We start from the raw sequence: 26,764 nt of genomic DNA, 5'->3' as shown, positions 1-26,764 counted from the left end.
CTGCGAGGGAGAGTGAGGGCGGGGCACAGGGGTGGGGCCGTTGATTTCGCGGCTTTACGGCTTTACTTCCTGCTCGCTACTGCGCATAACTACTGTGCAGAACTGGTTCCAAGATCGCTATCTGCGCAGACGCAAGTCCAAGATGTCAGCGCCATATCGGGACACTGCCGGCTTCAGTTTTCACCAATGGAAAAGAGCGAAGGGGCGTCGTCCATTTTTTTACAGTCTATGGAGTGAGCAGGCAAAACACATGTATTTTATTTCTTATTGGATTCACATTCATCTGTAGGTCATAACAGAATGGCACAATCATAAAACAAAACATGGCAACAAAGTAAAAAATTAACTGACCCCTGTTCAAAAGTCTGTATACCCTTAGTTCTTAATATTGTGTATTGCCCTCTTTAGCATCAATGACAGCATGCAGTCTTTTGTAATAGTTGTCCATGAGGCCCCAAATTCTTGCAGGTGGTATAGCTGCCCATTCGTCTTGGCAAAATGCCTCCAGGTCGTAAAGTCTTTGGTCGTCTTGCATGAACCGCACGTTTGAGGTCTCCCCAGAGTTGCTCGATGATAGGTCAGGAGACTGTGATGGCCACTCCAGAACCTTCACCTTTTTCTGCTGTAACCACTGGATGGTCAACTTGGCCTTGTGCTTAGGGTCATTGTCATGCTGAAAAGTCCAAGAGCGTCCCATGCACAACTTTCGTGCAGAAGAATGCAAATTGTCTGCCAGTATTTTTTGATAACATGCTGCATTCATCTTGCCATAAATTTTCACAAGATTCCCAGTGTGTTTAGAGCTCACACACCCCCATAAGATCAGTGAACCACCACCATTCTTCACAGTGGGTATTCTGTTCACTATAGGCCTTGTTGACCACTCTCCAAACACAGCACTTATGGTTGTCACCATAAAGCTCTATTTTGATCTTGTCACTCCCAATTACAGTCTGCCAGATGCTGTGAGGTGTGTCACAGTGTTGTCGGGCATATTGTAACCCAGCTTTTTTTTGTGGCATTGGGGCAGTAAAGACTTCTTTTGCAGCTAATTCAATTCAATTCAAGTACCATTGTATTGTGCTTCTTGAAACACCCACACCATCTTTTTCCAGAGCAGCCTGTATTTCTCCTGAGGTTACCTGTGGGTTTTTCTTTGTATCCCAAACAATTCTTCTGGCAGTTTTGGCTGACGTCTTTCTTGGTGTACCTGACCTTGGCATGGTACCAAGAGATCCCTGAATTTTCCACTTCTTAATAAGTGATTGAACAGTACTGACTGGCCTTTGCAAAATGTCACAATTTATGCAAGGGTATGCAAACTTATGAACACAACTGTATTCATGGAAGCCAAGAAAAGCCAAACTTTGGACCAAATAAAACAAAAACAACAGTCAATCTAATTTATTTTGTGAAGTGTAAACAACATTCAAGAAATAGATGCAGTGGCTAGGGCAAAATCCTAAACAGCATCAGATCTTAGGAACGAACCTACAGGAAACAGGACTCTGAGGGGTGGCGAAAGTATTTACCCCCTTTGCCATAACTCTTGAATGAGTTATGTTGCAACCAGTTGCCTTAAGACGCCATGTAATTATTTGATTGGAGTCCACCTACGTGCAAAAAAGGTGTTTTACGATTTCAGATAAAATACATCTGTCTCTGGGAGTTCCCATAGTTGGTTAGTACAGTTCCTAAAATAAATTATCTCATGAAGACAAGGGAAGATTTAAAGCAAATCCAGAATCAAAATTGTGTTCTGGAATATTTCTAGCTAGAATTGAAACATGCACCTGTATACCTGGAATGGTGTCGATCACCAATGAAAACATTTTGCTAATTGAATTCTTCTCCCAGTGCAAATAATGTGGTGCATCATGCCGCAAATGTAGTTGACATCTATTTTAAAGACACCAGTGTTGTCACATCTGTCATATAGATAAGTTTAAAGCAGAATACTAACATGCCAGAATGAAAGCACCCTCTGGCCTCTTACCTTGATTAAACTTACAGTCACCCAAGCCCCCACAAGGAGTCATTAGAGTGACATGAGGCAAAGCAACCAAATTAAATTACTAGTCCCCAAAATCTGGCAAACTGCATGCCCTTCCTTGGGACCCCGGGCTCACACAGACACAATATAAACAATATTGTTAAATATAATTACAACACTGTTTCCAAAAAAGTTGTGACGCTGCGTAAAATGTAAATATAAACAGAATGCAGTGATGTGCAAATCATTTAAACCCTATATTTAATAGACAATAGTTCAAAGACAACATATCAGATGTTGAAACTGAGAAATGTTATTGTTTCTTGAAAAATATATGCCCACTTTGAATTTGATGCCAGCAACGGATAAAAAAAAAAGTTGTGACAGAGGCAACAAAAGACTGGCAAAGGTGTAATGCTAAAAAGCTAAACCTGGTGGAACATCTCACAACTAATAAGGTCAAATGGCAACAAGTCAGTAACATGACTGGTTAATAAAAGATCATTCCAGAGAGGATGGGTGTGTCAGAAGTGAGGATGGGGAGGGGTTCACCACTCTGTGAAAGACTTATTAATTAATTCAAGAATAATGTTCCTCAATGTAAAATGGCAAATATTTTGGGGATCTCATCATCTACAACGCATAATACAATTAAAAGATTCACAGAATCCAGAGAAATATCTGTATGCAAGGCCAAAAACCAATATTAGATTTTCAGGCCCTCACTGCATTAAAAACAGACACGATTCTGTGGTGAAAATCACTGCATGGGCTCAGGAACACTTCTGAAAATCATTGTCTGTGAACACAGTACGTTGCTGCATCCACAAATGCAAGCTAAAACACTACCATGCAAAGAAGGATTCATATATTAAAAAAATCCAGAACTGCCGCCGACTTCTCTGGATCGAAGATCATTTTAGATGGACTGAAGTGAAGTGCAAAACTGTCCTGTGGTCTGACTAATCAACATTTATTATTATTTTTGGGAAACATGGATGCCGCATGCTCCAGACTAAAGAGGAGAGGGACCATCCATCTTATTAGTGCTCAGTTCAAAAGCCAGCATCCATGATGGTATGGGTGCATTAGTGCACATGGCATGGGTGACTTGCACATCTGTGAAGGCACCATTAATGTTGAACAATATACACAGGTTGTGGAGCAACATATGCTGCCATCCAGACAATGTCTTTTTCAGGGAAGGCCTTGCTTATTTCAGCAAGACAATGCCAAACCAGATTCTGCATGTATTAACACAGCATGACTCTGGAGTAAAAGAGTCTGGCTGCTAAACAGGCCTGCCTGCAGTCCAGACCTTTCATCCATTGAAAACATTTGGCACATTATGAAACGGAAAATACGACAAAGGAGACCCTGAAATGTTGAGCTGCTGAAATCCTACATCAGGCAAGAATGGGAATACATTTCACTTTCAAAACTACAGCAATTGGTCTCCTCAGTTCCCAAATGCTTACAGAGTGTTGTTAAAAGAAGAGGCAATGCAACAGTGTGGTAAACATGCCCCTGTCCCAACATTTTTTAAATGTGTTGCTGACATCAAATTCAAAATGGGCATGGATTTTTCCAAAAACAATAAAATGTCTCAGTTTCAACATTTTATATATTGTCTTGGTACTACAGTCAATTAAATGTAGGGATAAATGATTTGCACATTATTGCATTGTTTTTATTAGCATTTTTTGCAACATGCAGATGTAATTAATGCTTTCAGGTGTAAGGCTTCACGTTTCAAGAGTATGGCACAACATATACTTTGATTTGATCAAAATATAGAGTAATATTGATTTCCTGCATTTACGTAACAGATACAATCCTGAGGCTTTCAATGTGTCCTTGTAGCATTAATAAAGTTGTACTTGTATAGTGCAATATGATTGTGAACATGTGATTTATTTGTGTAGGGAAAAAACACAAAGGAAACCCCTTGAATATCAAAATAAATGTATAGAGTGAAAGAGGTCATATAAAGGACATGAAAAGATGTCACTGCTGATTTACAGTTGCCTACATTTAATACCACAAGATGGCAGTACAATGTTATAAATTGAATGTAGCTTTTACGCCATGCATTTTTATTGACCATTGCGTGAATAAAATAGGTTGTTATAATAACCACATGCATAGTTTGCTTATTTTTAAGCTTTATTCTCTGAAATTGACATTCGTGCCTGAAAGTAATCCCAAGTATGCTACAGTACATGAAGTTTGACAACTGTTTATTTTCCTGAACTCAGGGAGAGTTGCGGTCGCTTGGTTCATGACAATACTGCTGCAGTGCATGTCCACTGAACACACACATTTACTGTTTCCTACTCTCTCCTCATCTCTCTTGTTTTGTTTGTTTCCCTTCCCTTTCTTAATTTCTCTCTGCCTCTCTCTTGCTTTTACTCTTTCTCTGAATTATTACAGATTGTCTACTATCCTTCTCTTTGACTAGAACTCACTGCACACTGATCCCTAGTGGTCATGTTGCAAAAATTACTGGATGCGTTTTCTTTTTTTCTTTTTTTTCTTGTTACTTCAGTTTACCATGCAAATTACAGGGATCACAAGGATTTTTAAAGTGTTCATATCTGACTGTTTTCACCATGAGTAATTGACCTTTGGATTGTCATAGAAGGATCCAATAATTCCAATAAACAAAACAGGCTGCAGATATATTTGGTGTGAAAAACCAATTACTTTTAAAGGAAATGGGTAGCGTACAGATATAATAACTGTAAGTTGATTTTTAATTTACTTACATAGTAGATTCCCTTATGTGACATCTTTATTATGTGTTTTTGTACTTCAGAGGCAATTTGTTGCTTGTAATATCCATTGCAATATTGTATGAATGACAGATTAGAGTCTATTCATTTTTTTGTGAAAGTTAGAATGTATTATTATAACACATACTTCTCTATTCCCTTACAGGAAAAGATTGTAGTCAGAGTGCAGCACAACTGTAGTACGTTGCAAATACGTCCAAAATATTTTTGTTGTACTGCAGTAAATTTGAAGATTCAACTGCAGTACAGCATTTTTGCAATTACTGCAGCCATACTGTCACAGTTTCAATGGCAGTCTTTGTTGTAAGGGTTATCAGCAGCCTCACAGCATGCATCATGGTCAATGTGCATTTATTCTTCGCAAAAGAAGTTGAAAATCAATGAGCTAAAGTTTCATTATCAAGTCTTAGACAGTGCTTCTTGTCTGCACTTTCTTCATCTATATATACTAGCTTTTCACCTGGATTCTTCAGAATCCAGAAATAGCCTAGCTTCGACAGTAACTATGGAATTGTCTCCTTACTAGTTATCGGATATTAATTTGACGACAAATCATAAATGAAAACGTTACATAGGCTCAGGCTGATCTCATGTGGGCTGCAATTACTTATGGTAAGTAGAGTCCATAGAGATTATACACATGCCTTTGTAGAGGAGAAATATGGTTTTGACAAACCAGCATGAGTTTCAATTTATTTATCTTGAGTCTGAGCCTATAGTAAGATGTGCAACTACAGTTTGTCCAAAAAGGAATGTCCGATAACTATTAAGAAGACAATTCTGTAGTTACAGTTGGAGCTAGATATAGTCCAAGTCATTTAAAACAACAGACAAAAATGTTGCTGCCTGAAAAGGAAAACTGCATTTCTCAAACTGTCATTTTTTCAATCTTCCAAAGGCAGTAATTATCATGTGGCCGGGGGGGGGATTTTCAGTTTAAGGGAAAAATATAGTATGGGGGTGTGGGTGGGGGGAGGCTGTCTCGGGAGAATGGGGAAGAGGTTCTGAATCATTAGCTCTGTGTTAGTGTGGTGTTAGGGGACTAATTGAGTGTCTGGTTGAGCCATCTCTTGGTCAGACTCAAAAAGTGCCACTGTCAGCACTACCTGGTGGTAGTCTAAAATTTAAGGAAATGAACCCCCACTTCAAGGCAGAAGTAATTACTCTAGTTTAATAGGGTCAACTTTAAAGTACCAAGCCGATGAGCTGTGGGCAGCCCAAGAGGTCATGAGAGGCAGACCTAGGAAGCGTAGGGTGTGTTGATGAAGGATGACTATACTGCTGAGCAATTTAATATCACTTTACAAATACCTGAGGATTTGTAAGAAAGTGGGAAAATGTACATTCTCGCAATTCGTTTGATCTTGTTCATTTCAATAATGACTTTAGAATCCAGGTCACACGGCTTTTCTCAGTCTGGAACAAAGTGCACAGTGTTTGATTTCTTTATCAGAATCTGATAATCTTTCATTATTTCTTAACACAGAATCATCTCATATGGGTGGAGCATTCAGCTTTCTACAAAGCTTTTTTACAGTACAATAGTTTTATTTAGATGAATGACACTTGTTGACATATTTGTGTCACAGATGTTTTAAATAACGTAATCAGGTGAAATAGGCAAATGTTGCACATCACCTTCAATTACTATGTGTATTGGAATGAGTCGTAATGTAGGAAGTAATTTCTCACTTGTGAACAACTGAAAACATCACACAATTCTACTATCACCAGCAACAGCCCTTGTTCAACAGAGTTAGTTACCAGGTATACAACATAGCATGTTGATATACCTTCCAGATCAGTGGTCTGGCCAAAGGACTGCACATGCATGTTTCACCTTATGGTGCAGCAAGTTTATCATTGCTAGTGTGAATCGAAAATTGTATTCATGAATACAACAGGCTCTTAGTTGTAAATCTTAACTTTTGGGATAATTGTGATAATTTCCTCTAAGATCCATTTACTGGGCTCAGTTACCTACATGCAATGGTGGAAGGTTTACATCAGTAGAAAATAAATGTGAATGTCACCCAGTACTTAAATATAAAATCATTAAACGCTCAAATACACTTAAGAATCAAAATGCTATAAAACAATTTGAATAAATTATATTGGACTCAAAAGTGGTCTACGGCACCAAGCTGACATATATAAGACATTTTGCAGATGCTCTTATCTAAAGTGACCTATAGTGCTGAGTGAATAAATGTTCCAAGTTTTTCATGCAGGCCCCTTGTGCAAAGCCTTAACCTTGCAACTAGCTGGAGGGTGGCCTGGAAGCCCTATTGGCAACGTAAATTGGCCAGCATGGCATGTGGACGAATTGTCAGCAGGGATTTTCCTTATCTCATCATCACCCTAGCAACTTGCTTAGGCGCCTGCAAAGCTAACAGTGAGTTCAAACTGCTTCCAATGAAAGTGATGAAACACATAATGAAGAGCAGTGAAATGGGCGAGGGACTTTTGTTTGTGATGCAAGTATGAGGTGGGAAGTTAAGAGATTATTCAGCTTTTGAGCAGATGGGGAAACTGCATTTTTACACACATTTTAGTAGGGCACCGTATAAAAACAGTGGCAGCAGTCCATATGTCAAGAAGACAGCTATTAAGCTAAAGATGCATTCTAATACTTTTACAAGTAAACTCTTTTTTAAACCTCCCATTTTGGGTAGGATGTACAATATGATTATTATTATTTTTTTTATCATTTATAAATAAAATCATTATTCTGAAAATATTTGGACAGCCACAATTTTCATAGTTTTGGCTCTGTACGTGACCACAATAGATTTGAAATGAAACAACCGAGATGCAATTGAAGTGCAGACTTTCAGCTTTAATTCAAGGAGTTGAACAAAAAGATCACATGAAATGATGAGGAATTGCCTACCAATCATCCATGTTGTCTTCCATGGTATTCCGCTTTTTTGTGTTGCAGAGCTCACCAGTGTGCTCTTTTTTTCTCAGAATGTATCAAACTGTTGATTTGGCCACTCCTAATGTTCCTGCTATCTCTCTGACGAATTTTCTTTGCAGCCTGTTTCACTTAACTGAGAACTCCTTTGACCAAATGTTGTGGGTTCACAGTAACAGCTTCCAAATGTGAATGCCACACCTGGAATAAACTCCAGACCTTTTTACTGCTGAATTGATTAAGAAATAAAAAAGGAATAGCCCACACCTGTCCATGAAACAGCTTTTGAATCAATTGTCCAATTACTTTTGTTCCCCTGAAAAAGAGGGGCTACATATTAAATAACTGTAATTCCTAAACCCTTCCTCCAATTTGGATGTACTGTAAATACGCTCAAATTAAAGCTGAGAGACTGCCCTTTAAGCCCATATTTATTAGTTAACTGTAACTTGAATCTATTTAGGTAAACAGCCAAAATAACAAAACATGTGTCAGTGTCCAATTATTTCTGGACTGTAGAATTCCAACCCATAATGGCTAGGCAGATGCTTTTTTACAACTTGTAGCTGAAAATGCCGGAATGCATCTTTAAGTGCCGGTCCAATTCACATAAGCTGCCCTTTCTGCCCTTGATTTAGTGTGAAGGTTGATATCACCCACAATTCACTGCAACCTGTTGTCATGTCTCTAATGCCTGTGGCCCTGAAGTGTCAAATGCAATCAATTGACACTTTTTAGAGAATTAGCGTAGACACTAGCCAAAACTTGATCATCACCCTCCCTTGCTTGGATAAATCCTTGCACGTGAACTCAGATGTGTCACGGTGCGGAGTAGGCAGAACACAAGACGCAGAATGATGATGCAAAAACATTCCTTTTATTGGGCTCAACAGCACAAAACATAAGACACTTCAGCAACCAATGACTTAAACGCACAAGGCATAAACAATAATCCACAACTGTGGTCACAAAAGGGCAGTTTAAACAGGATCCCCAATTAGAGATAATGCAGGGCAGCTTCCTTTAATTTGGGACCAACAAAACTGAACACAGAGAAGCCCGGAGGGTTAGGGTTCTCTACTGTCTGGCCCTGACATGATGTGATGATCTAAAATGTAATTTAAGGGCTGAGGGTGTATGGCTGAAGGCTACTACTTCACATTTGGACTGCAGCCACTGTTTTCGTTCAGGGTGTCCTATAAAAATGTATTCTGTTTTGTCAAATAAACATTGGTTCCATTCATGAAAAGTTCTTATTTGATCCATTATCTATTTGTAATGGTGATAAAGAGATAATGAATGAACTCACTATTTATAAGACTATAGGTGGAGGCAAGGGGGAGGTGGGTAACAGGTGGAGGCAGGGGTGGTGGGTGGGTAACAGGTGGAGGCAGGGGTGGTGGGTGGGTAACAGGTGGAGGCAGGGGTGGTGGGTGGGTAACAGGTGGAGGCAGGGGTGGTGGGTGGGTAACAGGTGGAGGCAGGGGTGGCGGGTGGATAAAGCAGAAATGCTTACAGGAATCCTCAATGCTGTTGCAATGGAAAGGGGCTGTACATACAGCTGTATATGACCCGGGGAAGGGACAAACTGGGAAAAGAAAACGTCACATATAATATTACCCAAAATATATTCCCTATAGACATCAATAGCAAGTAAGTGGGGATAAGGTGACTAGACAAGAGGATAGATAATACACAGTAGCACTATCGTATGTGTGGACTTGTTGTGTTGATATGCATGTGGGTATATGTTATGTTTCACTGAATGTGTGTATAGAGTCCAGTATATGAACATACATTTGGTAATGAAGGCTTAGTGTAAAAAAGGGACAATGTGAATAGTCTGATTGGTGTAGGGAGGTCACTATAATGTCTACATTTTTCTCTCCTGAATGTTATCTACTCTCAGCCACTCCAAACCTTACTATGGACTTTGTATATTCTTCTCAGTCATTTCTGCAGGAGTTTTTTTATTGCTGCCAAATTCCAGCGCTACCGAAGCACTTTAGCTACTGCTGACCATATCAGTGAAGTGGAAAGTAAACACAGAAATGTGGCATTGAACATCATTGGGGATTTTAACCGCAGAACACTTCAAACAGACTTTTCCAGATACTAAAACTGTTAAAATGTCCTACATGACATGATCATCATGTTTTCAGCTCTATTAAAGGTGCACACCGAATTACCATGTGATGCTCATCCCCATAAAAAAACAGCAACTTAAAACTGCAAAGTATTTTAAACACGGAATGTCAAGAGATTCGCATTCCAAATTGTTGCTGTGAAGCATCAACAACAACAAGCAATGGTTTAGCGGTGTGCATAGGAGTGAACTTCATCCAAATAGAAGTTTATACGAACCCCATATTGTTCTCTACTTTGCCACAGAAGAGCCCAGGATTTGTGTCTGCCAAGTTGGAAGAAGCAGTTCACCAGTTTTACTTACAGGCCCCTTTAATCACCAGACACCCTTCTAGGACTCTAGGACACTGTAAGTACTACAAATCTAACTAAACCCAACTAAAAGTGTCCACCTCCATCAGACCACTTCCTGAACAACAGGATGCTACATGTTAAGATGGAAATGTTCATTTCACAATTTTTATCTCTCAGAACTGGAACGGTACAAGGATGCATGCACTCACCCTGCCTCTACCCACTCTACATTGTACCTCGAACAATGAATCTGTCGAGCTACTCAAGTTTGTAGATAACACCCCTCTGGTTGTCTCTTCACTGGTGGTGACAACTGCATGTACTGTGATGGTGGCCTCGTGAAGACAACGGCACTTAGCACTTAACAGACAAAACAGTGGAAGTGGTAGTTGACTTCAAAGGCCTCTACATCCAGCTCTTGAGGCTGAAGGCTCAGCAATTAGTTCAGCTACATTATTAACATTTCTAGGGCTGAAATCCATCATCCTTCACCATCTCAGGTGGGAGGACAGCATCACAGCGATGATCAAGTTTACCACTCACGGGAGTAAAACAACTCTCCCAGTCTATCTTGAACTGGTTCTACACATCAACTGTAGTCAATTCTCATCAAACTGTTTTGTTTGGATCTACGTTTGCCTACTGCAAAGGTAAACGGCTTTGAATTGTACAGTTCTTCCCCCAGCCCTCAATTAAGGTCCTATGTGACTCTAGGGCTAGGAAGTGTGAAGGCACGATCATTGCCGCCTCCTCCCACGCCAGTCATTCACTGTTCCAAAATGTCCCTCTTGCAGGCAGAGGGCAGATGGACGGTACAATAATGACCAGAAAATCCCAGCACATCTATGGTTTAATTCCCTGTGCTCTAGCCCTGTATCGGTCATCTGCTCAGCAGGAACTAACAGGACCCTGCTCACCACCTCCAAACTGTTGATTGCTACAAATGCACTTTACTTCTCCTAAAAGTCTGCCCATCTACTTACATCTAGATATATGCACATACAGCATAAAATTAAGAGGCCGCTGCATCTTTATCTTTCCTTTCCAAAAAAGTTGAAAAGGAACGTTTTACTGAGGAACAGAAGCATTCAATTTGCAGAGGTCTCATAATTTTACTTAATCTCACTCAAAACATTCCTTTTCGACTTTTTTGGATAGGAAAGAAAAAGGCGCAGTGGTCTCTTATTTTTTTCCGGAGCTGTATTTAGATGGCACCATAAATTAACCATCCATAAATTAATCTAGCACATCTATGATATGCTCTTATGACTCATCAACCCTTCATCTAGTATGCTCACCACATAGTGTATTCATTGTATATAATCTTATCAAATATATTGATTTTAAGTAGATGTTTTTGTATCCTGTACCTATAATTTGTCTACAATGACCAGAACATTTACACCAAGTGAAATTCTTGGTATGTGTCAATGTGTTTTTTGAATGAAGGCGGTTCTGATTCTAATTTGACTCATTTTGCAGCAATGTTAAACAGTGTTATCAACTGTAGACTTGACATCATGGTACTGTTTGCCATGCCTGTCATACAGTAGCATAGAAAGATTCCCAACCAATCACTTGAGCCTCCCGGGGAGGCCCAGTCCTTACCTGATTTGAGAGGCAAAAAAAGGAGCATTTTATATATACATAGTATTGCATACCTTTACTTCAAAGGGGGGGTCACCATTAATTACATATTTTAATAGGCTCTGTTCTAAAACCTATACAACCTACCCCCCTAAAACATATGAATATCACATCACATAAAATTTAGCACATACATTTAAATTATTCACTGCAGTGGGAGTAGGCAACATTTATTAAATGGGTTGTGAACCCCTGGTTTAGTCTAGGATGACTGAGTTGTCTAGGGTCTCTGGTTATTTTTAGGGTCTTCCTCTGCTTGGAATAGAGGCCCTGAATGACTCGGCCCTGGTAATTAACTGTACTGTTCACAAAATACTCTGAAACCTCTCACTGTATAGGCCAGTGCAGTTGACTTACCAATCAGTAATATACAGTAGCTGGCCAGAATGCTCTCAGTGCTGAAGATGTAGAAGCCACATCTATTAAGGATTATCAATTGAGGTCCATTCTCACCTAGAACAGAAAGTCTTGGGTTTTGTCTGAGGGTAGATAAGCTCTGACTCCAGGTATTGGTTTGCATACATCGGTTGTGCTGATAGTGGGGACTTAAATTTGTCTTACAGTACTGTAGCAGATCTAAGGTCAGCCGTGCCTGTCTAGGGAGGCAGAAGTGGTGTGCTGGGGTGAACAGGTGATACAGGCAGGTTGAGACAGGCAGGGAACATGGGTACATATGGGAAGAGAACTCAAAGGGCGAAGGGTGTGTGGTGAGGGAGTAGAGAGGGCAGGAGGAGAATTATCAGAAAAGGACAAGCACAGGTGGCTCGTTGTCAGCGGGTAAAGTGTCAGAAGTGCTGAGTCGAGACCTCTTCTGTGCCGGAATTGGCTGGATTGAACCGGCACCCAGACCCTGTTTGCCCCCTGTCCCCCTCGTCTGCCAACTGTAGCGTTGGGAGTGTGCCACAGGCCATGTCCACGCCAGGAATGCCAACCATACCACATTTCTCCCGAATGACCCAAGCCTTATTGTGGTTGAACTCAGCTCAACCAGCCTCCTCACCCCACAGTGTAAAGGCCAAATTGCTGGCAACAAAATGAATGAGGCGCTGTAGGGATGGGCGCAAGCCTCTTGAACCCTTTTAGGTTTAGGAAGTCGGATCTTGTTGATGGCAAAAGTTTTCCAAAATGGTGAAATACTCTATTTTAGATGTAAATTTGATGGGACTATTTTTTTGTAGGACGACATTGTAGGACGACATGCATATTTTGTTAGTGTGATTGCATTAGACAAGATAGTAAAAAAAGGCATCAGTCAGATAATTGTAAATCTGGGCCATTACAAGCCACTATACATATATATGTTAAAAAAGTCTCAGCCCTGAAACACATAGCTTAGCTGATGTGATTTAATCCACTCTAACATAGTATGTCCCTGTGAAGTTTTCATGTCTGGCACACTTGTGCCATTCATTTTGATCTCAGGGTAAATGCAGTAATATGTATTTGTATGTGGTCTAGATGAAATACAGCTACAGCAATTTCCGCCCAGATTCTTTTGAGCAGAAAGGGGTCTTTCATAAAAAGGCAATAAAGATGAATGTAATATTTTTACACTGCAATTTTGTGGAAAATGAAATCTTTTTTCCCCACTAGAAGACGTGTAACATAGGCTCCTTGTATTAGTGTGCTGCTGAAGCCTTCTGTTTTGTCCAGCACTTACGAACCATTAAAAACGCTCCACATGAGCTGCGGTTTGTGGACTACCGGCATTTCCCAATTCCTGTCTGAGTCGGGCCAAACTTGTCTGCTGTTAAAACAAATACACCAGAAACAGCGCGAAGTCAGAGTTAGGCACACTCGTTTTGTGGAGAAAGATTCTGATCGCTAATGTGGTTTATAGGCCTGCATCTGTCTCGAAACACTTTGATTAATCTGGGAAAAAAATTTACTTCACTAATCTTCATCAGCTTTTAATGAGAAGCAATTTTCTGGCTAATAAAAAAAAACATTTTCCAGAAGGAGACAATTCTGGCACGTATACAAGCACAAGGCCAAAACAGATTTGAGGATGTATCCTACTTGTCAAATGTGAAATAGTTGATGTAGTTTAAGCTATCTGGACTAAATCCACAAAGAGAGTCTATAAGGAATTCTGCATCAAAGACCAACATATAGTAACAAGGGTAATGAGACACTGGACCAGAACAGTCATTTCAATTTCCCCCCTCTCTGATCAGATGTTGACACATACTTTCAATGTGCTTTAAAGCTTATAGCGAAGATAATTAAAAACTAACATTAAAAAAATGTCACCATGGTTTCCTGGATCTGGTGATATACATTCTGACAGAGGAGTGTATGCTGCAGACCTTTAAGTGAAAACGTCTTTACTTCAGCAAGATGTTTCTGTTTTGAAATGAGATTGGCGGTGACGTATAAAAAGTTTGATGACGGTATAAAACAAGCTCAAATTAATATCCAGTTTACTGAGGATTGTTTAATGAGGATCCTTCGATTGTTTCTATGAACTCTTGAGGGCATTCATAAATAAAGTCAATCAATCAATCAAATGTATTTATAAAGCCCTTTTTACATCAGCAGGTGCTTTTACAAAACAACCAGCCTAAAACCCCAAGGAGCAAGCGACAACAACATTGAAGCACAGTGGCTTGGAAAAACTCCCTAGAGAGAAACCAGGCTCGGAGGGTTGACCAGTCCTTTTCTGGCTGTGCCTGGTGAACATTTTAAGAGTACCAGTTATAATAATTAGTAAATGCATTTGAGTTGTGACCACAGTCTGTAAAACCTAATCCAGTTCAGAAGCATGACCAGATGGACAAGGACAGGGACAACCGGGTGGAGGGGGGGCTGGGGGGTGGCTATCAGACTGGCAGCTGGAATCTTCAGGTACCCTTGCAAATTATTCAGGCAGTCCTTGCAAACCAATCTCTAGAAATAATACAGCATAGATGTGTCCGTATATCACTTAGCTGAAGGAAACATCAGTTGACAACGAAAAGAAAATTAGGTATGAGGTTGGAATTTTACTGCATTTACTATTCATCAGGTATTATGAGAAAATCAGCTGTCTTAATATTTCAATACTTTGTTCATTCAGCACTCAGCAAGCAGGGTTTGGTTGGATATTTCTTTCATCCACAGCCAACACTGGAAATAACCTTACCAGTTCATCTTGTTTATGCATAATAAAAACCCACTCAGAAGAGATTCTGCAGTCATTTTAGTTGTATCAATTAATTCAAAAGAGCTACTGTGTATACTGCTTAGGGGGTTTGATCAGAACCTTTAGTCATTTAGCAGATGCTCTTAACCAGAACCACATACATTAGTGAGTTTAAATGTTCATACATTTGTGTACTGGTCCCCCATGGGAATAAAACCCACAACCCTGCTGTTGCAAGCACCACACTCAGTACCATATTTTAGAGGGCTTAACTGAATTCTTAGCAGCAGCAGGGCCTTTCTCCAGTGTCTGCGTATAAGAAAGAGAGGACTGGCCATGCTCTGTCAACTGAGTAACACAAGACCAGCTATCAATAGCTTACACATTCTGGACACACTACTGGAATAAACGTGAACAGAGGCAAGGAGATATTTTGTAGGTAACAAAAGACCCCAATACATTTCTTAATGCGGTCATATTTGGTCTATCGACCGTCAAACAGCAATGCTGTGGTTTGTAAAGTGACAGCCATGTGCAGTGGGGGCACCCTTTGTTAAGGTCAGTGACAGTGATGTATGGGTGTATATGGAACAGCAACAGAGAAACACAAGAAATGGGGATGGAGGGGAAGTATGAATACAAGGAAGGGACAAGCAGCTTTACACATGTTCTAAAACCTAGATCAATGTTTTTTCAGCATCACCCCATCAACTTTTCAGCAGTGATTATTTCACAGACAGGACTCGCTAGAGAAAATGTTTGACTTTTTCTGGCCAGCCCAGACATTCTGGTGGAGATGTAATGAATTCTGATTCCGGCTGTCAGTGTGCTGTTGCCACGACAGACGGGTTGGGAATCCGAAGTAATTTTATGAATCCACTGGAGCTGTATTTCTTATAGAAGGGGGATGGTTTCGGTGAGCAGGTAGGTCACAGTGGAATAGCTGACAGCATATGAACCTATTTAGAGAGAATAAAATACATGGTTTGTGAAGTCAATGGTCAGGCGGATTAAGGGAGGTGTTGCACTATACACAGTAATTGGAAAATGTATTTTTCTGTCAATCATACTTGGTGTTTTCTTACCTCAGTATTCTATTAGTTTTTCTTTGACACAGAAAGTTGAAGGACCAATCTAGTTCTGGAATTTGCTTGACTGCGACTTGTTTCAGGAAGGTTCAGTTTTTTCATCAGGAGAAAGTGTAGGCGGTGTTCTTATCAAATTTATTTCAGGGGAACTTTCAGGGAGTATATGATATTATTTTTGGCCATACACCTCAATTCAACCACCCCCCCCAAAAAAAAAAAAGATCTTCCAAGATTTATTCCTAGCATGCAAGTTTAGGCCAGAAGATTTGTATATTTATGGGTAATAAACTGCAGTTGAACTGCATTCTTGGACATACACTGCAGTTCCAGTGGACCCTGACACACTGGTGACCACATTGTGAGTGTCTAAACACAGTCAGATTATGAACTAAAACACAGTCTCATTGTAGCAAATTAATGATTGGGATGTTTTTGAAGAAAGGCTTCCCCTCAAATACATTATGGCTCAGCTAATTAGCTAAGACTCTACATTTAGAAATAATCTGATGTATCCTGTTTGACAAATTCAATAACTTTCAGTCTGGCAACACAACTTGGATCTCTTATTTGGATCATTCCTGACTAAACCTAATTAAATTAAGGTTGGGATTCTATTTGATTTCAGGTTATACAGCACAAAACATTGCTCCTATCCTAACTGTGATTCTCCTTTTCTTTTGCCTGCTTTTCAGATGTTTTCTACTTCCTTTGACATAATGCGTTTGTTTTCATACATACTATGTAAAAAAGAAGCCACCATCTATGTTTGTAATGACAGCCCTGGCCCCAGTGCTTCATAATTAAACATCTTTGGAAGCTCTTTTGATGCTTTTTCATTAATGTGCAAAGTGCTTTACAACAAATGACACTTGTCTCTGATATGCCAAAAAGCCAGAGTAATTTCAAGAGCCACAGTTGAAGATTCTAAGACTCTTCACCCTGGTGGTAGACAACTACTACCAGAGTGAACTCCAGAAAAGGTAAGTATTCCCTTTTCAGAATTAGAAGTGTCATGTGTGGAGACAATAAATGAAACTGCACTCACATTTCTATTGCTGATATCAATTAATCCCAGCGCTCATATCTTTGTGAGCAGGACTTTTTGAATCCAGGTTTTTTAATCAGTTGTACGCTGTGCTAGGTTAGTTGTACGCTGGGCTAGGTCAGTTGTACGCTGTGCTAGGTCAGTTGTACGCTGTGCTAGGTCAGTTGTATGCTGTGCTAGGTCAGTTGTACGCTGTGCTAGGTCAGTTGTACGCTGGGCTAGGTCAGTTGTACGCTGGGCTAGGTCAGTTGTACGCTGTGCTAGGTCAGTTGTATGCTGTGCTAGGTCAGTTGTACGCTGGGCTAGGTCAGTTGTATGCTGTGCTAGGTAAGTTGTATGCTGTGCTAGGTCAGTTGTACGCTGGGCTAGGTCAGTTGTACGCTGTGCTTGGTCAGTTGTATGCTGTGCTAGGTCAGTTGTATGCTGTGCTAGGTCAGTTGTACGCTGGGCTAGGTCAGTTGTATGCTGTGCTAGGTCAGTTGTATGCTGTGCTAGGTCAGTTGTACGCTGGGCTAGGTCAGTTGTACGCTATGCTAGGTCACAGTCATGTATTTCTCCACCCTTCCCCAACCACTCTTCCCCCCTGCTTCGGTTCTGATGACCTAATAAGCACTGAGGAAATGATAGAAGTTAATCAATACAGGCTTGTCAAGAAGAGCCAAAGTCATGCATTTTCAGGCTAAGCATTATTGCACCTCATTAACATGGAGGAGCATATGGCCGAAATGTCAGTCTCAGGTCACAACACATTTGCGCACTTGGCCATTATTTATAAAGTTGTGAAATGCTTGCACTATAAAATGCAGGTAACTTCTATGTGACAATATAGAGAGTGAAACACATCAGTCAGTGAAACAGTTGCAAATTATTTTCATTTATTTCTATTATAAGAGACATACAATGATATTGGGAGACCAAATTTGTAGGAGCCCAATAGCTTCAGCCAAGAGAAAGTAAACATATTACTGAATCAATAAGAACTCCCACAAAATAATGTATACACTGTGCAAGTAAGGATAATTCCAATACTGAGAGCTGTTAAAAGTAAAATAGACAATTTCCTTTGCCATTCAATCTCAATGCAAACTTAAAGAAACTACACCTCAACTTACCAAGTACTGGAGTTGCCTAGTCCTCTGTTAAGAAATGCTCACATTGAAAGTAAATGTTCTTTTTTTATGTGTAATATGAATGATCCATTTGTTCTGTAAGGATTCTTCTTATGCATGTGCTATATGCAAACTACAACCTTTCCTAAAACACAACGTAACCATCAGTAACTATTGTTGTAGGATGGGCTCATATACTCAATTTAGTTAGCCCAGGTATTCAAATGTGAATGGTCATGTTCAGGTCAGACCAGCTTTAGGATTTTAGGCCTTAATATTTTTAGATACAGTGAAATATTTTGTTTTCCTTTTGAAGAATTGACCATGAATCCAGCCAACCCATGCCCAGAATGCCCTTGCCAGAAAGAGAGATCCAAAGGGAGTGATACAAAAGCCTCCGCTCTAACCCACAGGTGCCCCAGGGCATCTTCCCATTGGTCTGAACATTGATTTAAGGACATGGATGGTGCCGATGCTTCTGGTTCCTTCTGGGGTACGTTAATCCTATCAGTGAGTCCATTTCACCATTTCTATCTAAAGCAATTACCAATGGATCAGACACAAAATGCTAAATCTCACCCTTATGATCATTTCCGCAACCTGTGATGTTCAGATTGAAACCATGGGAGTTATTGGAGTATTAGAGAGATTGATTAATGTTAGCATTTAAGGGACTGATGTCCACCCCTTTAATCTATTGTGTAGCCAGCTATGCTATAAAAACAATGTACAGTGAGGAATCAGGAAAAAAGCAAACCCAGTGAAAACAGACATTTGAAGCCTCAAGCTGTGGGAGTTACTATGCCAGTGCTGGCAGGCTCACAGTTCAGGGATATCAAAAGCCCCAGTTAGAAATACACATCTACAATAGATATGACACATGAAGATGACAAAAGAACATACATACATATACACACATATATATATATATACACACATATATATATATATATATATATATATATATATATATATATATATATATATATATATATATATATATATATATATATATATATATATATAAAGCATATGAGTGTCTTGCATTTTAACCCTACTCCATATATCACATACTATAAATAAGGCACACATTTACACATACAATTACAATTTGGCTAGTATTATTCCTTTATTTACAACCAATAGCCAAAAAGTTCATCATTATAACAATGGCAGTATCTACCATGTTGAGAGTGTTTTCTGGGGATGGCATGATCTGTATTTGATCCTGTTTGATCTGGATTCTTTGGGGGTTGAGTGGTTGGTCCTCTTTGGGTCATGATTTATGTTACATTTGTATTATCATTCAAGAAGATCCACTAAGCACCAAGTGATAAAAAAAACATTCTTAAAGAATTGTTATAGTTCTTATTTCTTTTTTATATAATAGCTGTATTAAGGCTTTTATCTGTTCCTCAGGACATAGCGGAGATAGAAGGGTTGTCTTTTTTTGGCCAAATCATTAACACCTAACACAGGTAATTTGAGAAACGTTCTTCCTCCTGCAACATCCACCATTTTGATTCTCTATTTAAATATGAGTAGTTAATTCATCATGAACGTGTTAATACGATGCATGCATTTTTAATTACTCCAAATCTGGGCTACAAGTCCACACACTAACTATGTGGAAACAGGGAAAGAGAAAGGGTCTGGCCTAATCTGGGGAACTGATCTTTGAAATGCCATACACCAACTTAACATATATATGAGTTCAGTTTCAAAATAAGGCAAAAAGAGCTACCATTTAAGTCCTTTTGTTGATGATGCTCCACTGGTACATATACTACATATGTACTACTGTATATATGTATACATATACTACATATGTACTACTGTATATATGTATACATATACTACATATGTACTACTGTATATATGTATACATATACGGTGTAAATATGAACACACATATATATACACACACATGCATATATATACACATATATATATAAACACGTTATGGGGATCAGACTGTTTTTCAATACTACATCAGAAAAGGGAAGCAAAAGCAATGTTCTTAGGCATCACAAGTGGCTCTGGCATCAAGTCTTAATATGTCCAATGCTTGACGCCAAACCCTTTTTATAACTATGTTGCATTTTAAATCCACACTGAGGACATTGGCAGCCTAAAATAAGGTGGTCGTGTTTTACCAAATCCCAGTCCCTCGCCTTTCTATAAGCAAGTAGCTGAGCAATACCAATATGGTACAAAGATATTAATCGGACAAAAAGGGGTAATACCAAGTTTGTTTGAGGTTTGTCGACAGCAAAGATGTCTCCCACATAATTCAGGGCATAAATATTCATGGTCTTTCACATTTTGCCCATTGCCTGAATCCTGGATAGCTTTTTGAGAGGAGAGGATGAGGCACAGTCACTATTTTGCCATGTTCTCCATTTCCTCCTATGCTTTTTCTCCTTAGTAGTTGAACTTTCCTTGTTGGCTGACGGGAGAAGAGGCAGGGATGAAGAGGGGTTTCGGAGGGGCGTCGGGTTTGATAGAGGCGGTCCGGCGGACTATGGCCCCCCGGTGGAGGTACGCTCCGCTGTCCTCTTGCTGCTCTCCGTTGTAGCTATGCTGGCGTGTCAGGTATCCATTGGGGATGAGCGGGTAATGGATCTCACAGGTGCTGCCAGTGGAGTTCATCCGGGCCAGCATGGGTGGGGGTTGGTGGCTGTTACGCTGGCTGAAGCTTGGCTGCCGATGGACCATGCTTCCGCCGCCCCCTCCGCTGGCCATCTTGGTGGCAGCGGCGATCAGCGAGTGCCTCTGGGAGGAGTGCCTCCGCTCCAGGGTGGACTGGTGGTGAGGGGGCATGTCCGGAGGTACATCCATGCGGCGGGTCAGGCTGTCACGGGGCAGGGTGGATGAGCTGTAGTAGGGCGCTGATTCTGTCTCGGGGATGTGCGGCTTAACACGGTTGGTGATGGCTAGTTGACCGCCGCCGCTGGCTAACAAGCCGGATGAGGTCATGACCTGGCCGTTCTTGCTAGCGTTGGCCTCGTGGATGTGCTTAAGGAGCTCGTCCAGCGACGTTACCTCCATCACCTTCTGCGGGTAGCAGGGGTATGGCTGCTGGGAAAACATGCGCTCTGCATTGTGGATCTTACGCTCCTCCAGGTGCTGGTGCCCACCAACAAGACCATGCCCATTGGCCAGAGCTTGGCCACTGGAGAAGCTGTGAGAGTAGGGGTAGATCTGTTGATGAAGAAGACCAGAGCTGGGCCTGGACCCGTGGCCCACATTGTGAGACTTGGGCTCCTTGGCATTGTTGCAGTTCTGGTTCTTCTCCCACTGGTTCTTGAAAGCCTTCATACTCTTGATGGGCAGTTCAGGGGTGGAGTCTGGGGTGGGCAGACCTGAGAGCTCAGACGAGTGGTGTAGGTGATGAGGGTGGACCAGGTCTCCCATGGTCATTCCTGAGTGGTGACCACCATTATGTCTGGGTGCTACTTGATGATGCTCCTTCCCGTTCTGGAAAAAGGAGTTGTAGAGCTTGGGTGAGGATACCTCCATCTTATCCTCCTTGTTTTGGCTGTCCAGTAGGCCGTTGAGTTTGGCCAGGCTACGTAGGGACAGGGCATGAGGGATCGGTGCCTCTGGGTCCTTGGCCAGTCGCTTGGTCTTGTGTCCAGTGTGGTTGCAGTAGCAGGAGACCAGGAATCCTGAGAGGAAAGCCCCTAAGATGAAGGCCACCAGCACACAGGCGATCAGCAAGGTGTAGTGAACACTGTGGTTGGTCTTTTCAATCTCAGGAGGCCGTCGTACACCTTCATGGAAATAGAAAGAGAGAATAAAATGGGATTTATGTTGATAAAACGAGTCCAAGAAGATTTCTGAAGCTAATGAAGCTGAAGCAGGCAGAATCGGCATGTTTACACAGCTCTGGTTTGTAGGAAGCAGCATGGTAGAGGTATTGATACTAGTCTCTAGGCTGGTCTCCATCTCTGTTAATGAGTCTATAAAGCCAAGACCTCAGCTTTTGTCTGCAACTGCAAAGAATGGCTGAGGGCAAGATCTCCATTGTAACTAAAAAAAACTAAACTACTAAAATGAGCTTGCGCTTTAAATATTGATAGGCCACTGGCAGGAGTCTGGCATCATACACAACGGCTGGGCTTTCCAGTGGATCTAGGCTAGAGACCCCTGGCTCCATGAACTTGCCAGAAATAACAGACTCAACCAACCAACACATAAAATAAATCATTCTTGGTCATTTGGGAAATTATGAAATTCCACCACTAAGCCTTAATATCTCAAGGTTGTTGTTACAAACTGCATGAAAATGTCATTGGATGACATGACCCTGCCATTATTTGCCTAATAGCATTTGAGATTCAACAGGAGGAGTAATATTTGCCACCTCTCTTGCAATCAAAACTAATTTACAAAGGCTGCTGCAAACTCATTTATAAAGGCTGCTACCATCTGTGGTGTCAGGCCCTTCTCCAGTCTTAATGACAGTCTCTGTGAATTGATTAGTCTCAGGAAGGGAATTGGGCCTCAACGGGAGGGCAAATGCAGGTGTTCCAAGTGGGCTAATTTCATCTCAAAATGAGAGCTCAGGTTAGTCAGTAATGAGCAAGGACAGGTAGTTCCATCTTTAGACATTATGGTGCTGATGTAGAAGGTGAAGATATTGATGTATTTTTCTTAACAGTGCAGTGGTAGAAAGATAACTACTTTTGCCTATTGTCATTATTACAGTTGTCCTTTGACAGGTTCTTAATGCATATCAAGAGAGGATGGGGCAGAATTAGCATCAAACAAGCTGCCGACACGTCTTTTTGCCTAACATTGATAGAAAGTTATATGTAGGCCACAAAGTTAAAGAAGAAATTATGTTTTTTAGAGCACCGAAACACTCTCAATCACTTCCCATTGTACCCTTTGCTTTACATTAGGGAGAAACCTGAATAAACCAGAATAAGTTTCATGTGCTGCTTTGAATAATGGAATTATGTCTATTGTAGTTCTATATCCATTGTATTTTTATGGCATTGGGACAGCTGTGTTTACTCTGTCCTATCTGTCCTACAGACTCATCAGAGTGATTTGAGCCAGTGTGGCAGTAGCGTGGAGTTTTATGTGCATGGATGCCTATGACAGCCTCTCCGTGGCTCCAGTGACTCATCTGGGCCCCCAGACCAGGATCCCCGGGGACCCCCTCTATGACTACTGAAGGGTTCCACATGGCCAAGAAGCTGTGAGTCAAACGCCACAGTGGGGAAATGCACAATGGAGGTACACAGGTCTCTAACCCCACACACAACCTGTCACAACAGGTTTGAGGTTGAGACAGATGACTCAGTGGAGCCATATGCATGACATATGGTGGCGCGGCCACAGTGAAATGAACACCCACTGAATCACGACTGGTGTGATGCTAGATGGCCCACAGGAGGCATAGCAGGCCAAGAGTAGCTGGGGCTAACGCTCATTGCACTACTACACTCTCATTACTCTTGGTCCTCATTTTGTGAATGAAGAACAGCTCTTAAGTGCATTTGCACAAACCATGCAAACTAACCCATCTGCCACCTAACAAACAGCTGTGTAGGCAGTTGTGCAAATTTATAGTTACCGTAAAATATACTATGTACAAAAAATGTATTCATTCCAAAAGGTTTGATCTGATACCTCAATAATAACAATAATACCTCAAATAAAGCGGATTCTTTTCAAATCCAAAGTACTGAAATACAGGGCAGAGAATTATATGTGTCACTGTCAACATACTTCAGGAGTTCACTGTTGACCCGGTGCCTTGGCAGTGGTTTATCTAAGATTGGTTTTCAACTGAATTTAATTGTATACATCATAGCTTGTCAAACCTTTCGAACTGGTACATTTGATGATTTACAACAGTCATTTTGCATCATGTCTGGTTTTTGATTTGTGGCAGCCATGTTATTTGTTGAAGTATCTCTCAGCCCTGTCTGATACTACAATCTGTTTGATACCTCCAGTTATTTACTGTTTACAAATGCACTTACTAAACCTTTAATTCAACAAGAAACACAGACTGAGACCAAGGTCCTTTTACAGCTGGGCCCTGCATATACGTTTACACACACAGTTTAAGTTCAATGATTAAAAACAAACAGAAAAAACACAGCGTAGAGACAAAACAAGACACAGAGAACAAACAAAATGATGCTGACCGATAACACAAGGCAAAGTACATTGCTTTAAACCGGAATTATTCCCTTAGTGGCCTCAGGGTTTTAGTGGATATTGGGACAGGCAAGATCTGCGCTGTCCCTCAGGTGTACAAATGCAGTGCACCTGTTTTGGAAGCATTAATGCATATATCAAATACATGTAACACCCCTGAAAATACTAATCATGGAATGCTCGCGAGCTTTACATAGAAGTCATTTACAACCCCATTTCCAAAAAAGTTGTGACGCTCCGTAAAATGTAAATAAAAACAGAATGCAACGACGTGCAAGTCATGTACATCCACGTGCAATGGAAAAGAGCCCCAAGACAACATATCGATTGTTCAAACTGAGATTTTTTGTTGTCTTTGAACAATATAGGCACCTTTAGAATATGTTTTCAACAACACGTGCCAAAAACGTAAACCATTGTGTTGCATCACCTCTGTTTTTTAACAACACTCCATAAGCGCTTGGGAAACGAGGAGACCAATTGCGATAGTTTTGAATGTGGAATCCTGTCCCTTTCTAGCTTGATATAGGATTACAGCTGTTGAACATTTCGGGGTCTCCTTTGTTTTTACGGAGTGGTGAACTCCTCTCTATCCTCACTTCTGACTGGCCCATCCTGTCTGGAGTGATCTTTTAATACTCAATCATGTTACTGACCTGTTGCCAATTGACCTTTAGTTGTGTGGTGTGATGTTCCACCAGGTTTAGTTTTTTTGCATTACACAACGTTTCCAGTCTTTTGGTGCCTCTGTCCCAGATTATAATTTTTTTCATGAATCTATGAATTTAATTCATAGAGGACATTTTCCAAGAAACAATGACATTTCTCAGTTTCAACAATTGATATGTGGTCTATGTAAAATTTTCGATTGAATATATGGCTTACACGTTTTGCTAATCCCTGCATCGTTTTAATATCCATTTTACACAGTGTCCCAACATTTATGGAAACTTGTTAGACTATCTATGCACAGTTACGACCGACCAGCCATTAAACAGCATAGTGGTTAGAGAGGTGGACTGCCATGTGGGCCACCGGAGTTCAATTGACTTTTTCTAATTTAACGTGTTGAATGTTTCAACCCTGTTGTTGGTTTGGATGTGAGCTAATGTAGGGAACTAGATTCGAGAACCGCGGAGTTTCGACTTATTGGTTTAACAATGCAGAACACTCTACACACATATAGGGCAGCTTAGTGGTGTAGTGCTTGAAGACACAGCCTGACACCTAGGAAACGCTGGTTTGAATCCAGTGAGGGCAAAAACATTCATTCTTTCTAATCGTGGGCTGGCTGAATTAGGCTTGCCTGGTTCCTTTTCTTGTTCTTACATGCATTTGTTTTTAAATGTTTTAAAACTGGAAATCAATATTTGCGTACTATATGTCAAGCACCCACTAATTATTTCACTTTTTTGACCAATGTGACATAAGTTTTCATAATTCACCTACGAACGCTATAAAAACCTTAGTGTTTCCCTTTAAATTAGCTTAAAACATCTGAATTCACCTAATGATTTGTAGTTAAAGGTTAAAATATATTGTATAATCCAATATTGTAAGACGTGAAACAACAAATGTGAGAGCTATAATTTTTTTAAATTCAAAGTTTAACTATTTTCTGCATTTATGTAGTGTTAAGAGTTGCATTTATGTTATTAAAAGAAAGGCGTTCTAAATATAGCCATATATGCCACAGGATAATCTTTAATTGTTTAAATATCTTTAATAACTGATGGTACATCTATTTCTTACAGCTGTCACAGTATATCATTAGCCAAAGTGTGGGTTCATCATGGCGAAGAGAGTTTTAATATAACCATAATGTGTGAAGAAAAAGGACACGCACATTAAGGCCTCTCAGATGTACACAGCACATACATTTATACACGAACACACACATACATATACATACATAGGGACGACAAGAGGAGAGGAAGAGAAAAACTGTGACAGAAAGGTGCTGGTGATGGAGGGGGAGACACATTTGTAAGTGTTCATGCTGAAGAGTGAGAGACAAAAGAGACATACAGTAGAGGGAGACAATAGAAGTTCACTGAGAAACTGCCAGGGAATGGAGGAGAGAAAATAATAATAATAAGACTGAGACGAGCGAGCAAGGGAACGAGAGCACATAATAAAATAGAATGGCGCAGAAAGCTGGGGACAAAAAAGTGACAGAAATTGAGCGGTGAGAAAGAAAGAATGTGCATGGAGCAGATTGTAAGGGGGAGGCAGGGAGAAGATGATTGAGAGAGAGATAGACGTGTCAGAATGAGTGGCAGATTGTCAGCCTGGTGGGTTTTGAAGCCTCACTCTCAGAAACAGCTGTGTTGTGGTACGTAGAAGGCCCTCACTTTACCCTCTCATAGCAACACATGAGAGAAACACTGAGCGATTACATCCATTTGATAAAAATAGACAAGG

The 26,764-nt window shown here is 40.5% G+C and overlaps 1 protein-coding gene across 5 annotated transcripts in view; it reads right to left on the bottom strand.

The window, feature by feature from the left end:
• Positions 1-20,048: 20,048 nt before the first annotated feature.
• Positions 20,049-26,764, bottom strand: part of sema6e (sema domain, transmembrane domain (TM), and cytoplasmic domain, (semaphorin) 6E) — a 145,392-nt gene continuing 138,676 nt past the window's right edge. For all 5 annotated transcript variants that reach the window (XM_010904159.3, XM_010904163.3, XM_010904164.3 and 2 more), the window contains one exon: positions 20,049-21,933. In XM_010904159.3, coding sequence (XP_010902461.1) covers positions 20,582-21,933 — 1,352 coding nt within the window. In that variant the 3' untranslated portion in view covers positions 20,049-20,581. The remainder of the gene's footprint in view (positions 21,934-26,764) is intronic.

This window comes from Esox lucius, chromosome 20 (assembly GCF_011004845.1).
Source record: "Esox lucius isolate fEsoLuc1 chromosome 20, fEsoLuc1.pri, whole genome shotgun sequence".
In the NCBI taxonomy this organism is placed as follows: domain Eukaryota; kingdom Metazoa; phylum Chordata; class Actinopteri; order Esociformes; family Esocidae; genus Esox; species Esox lucius.
The sequence above is the reverse complement of the archived record's forward strand: the minus strand, read 5'-3'. Positions and strand labels throughout refer to the sequence as shown.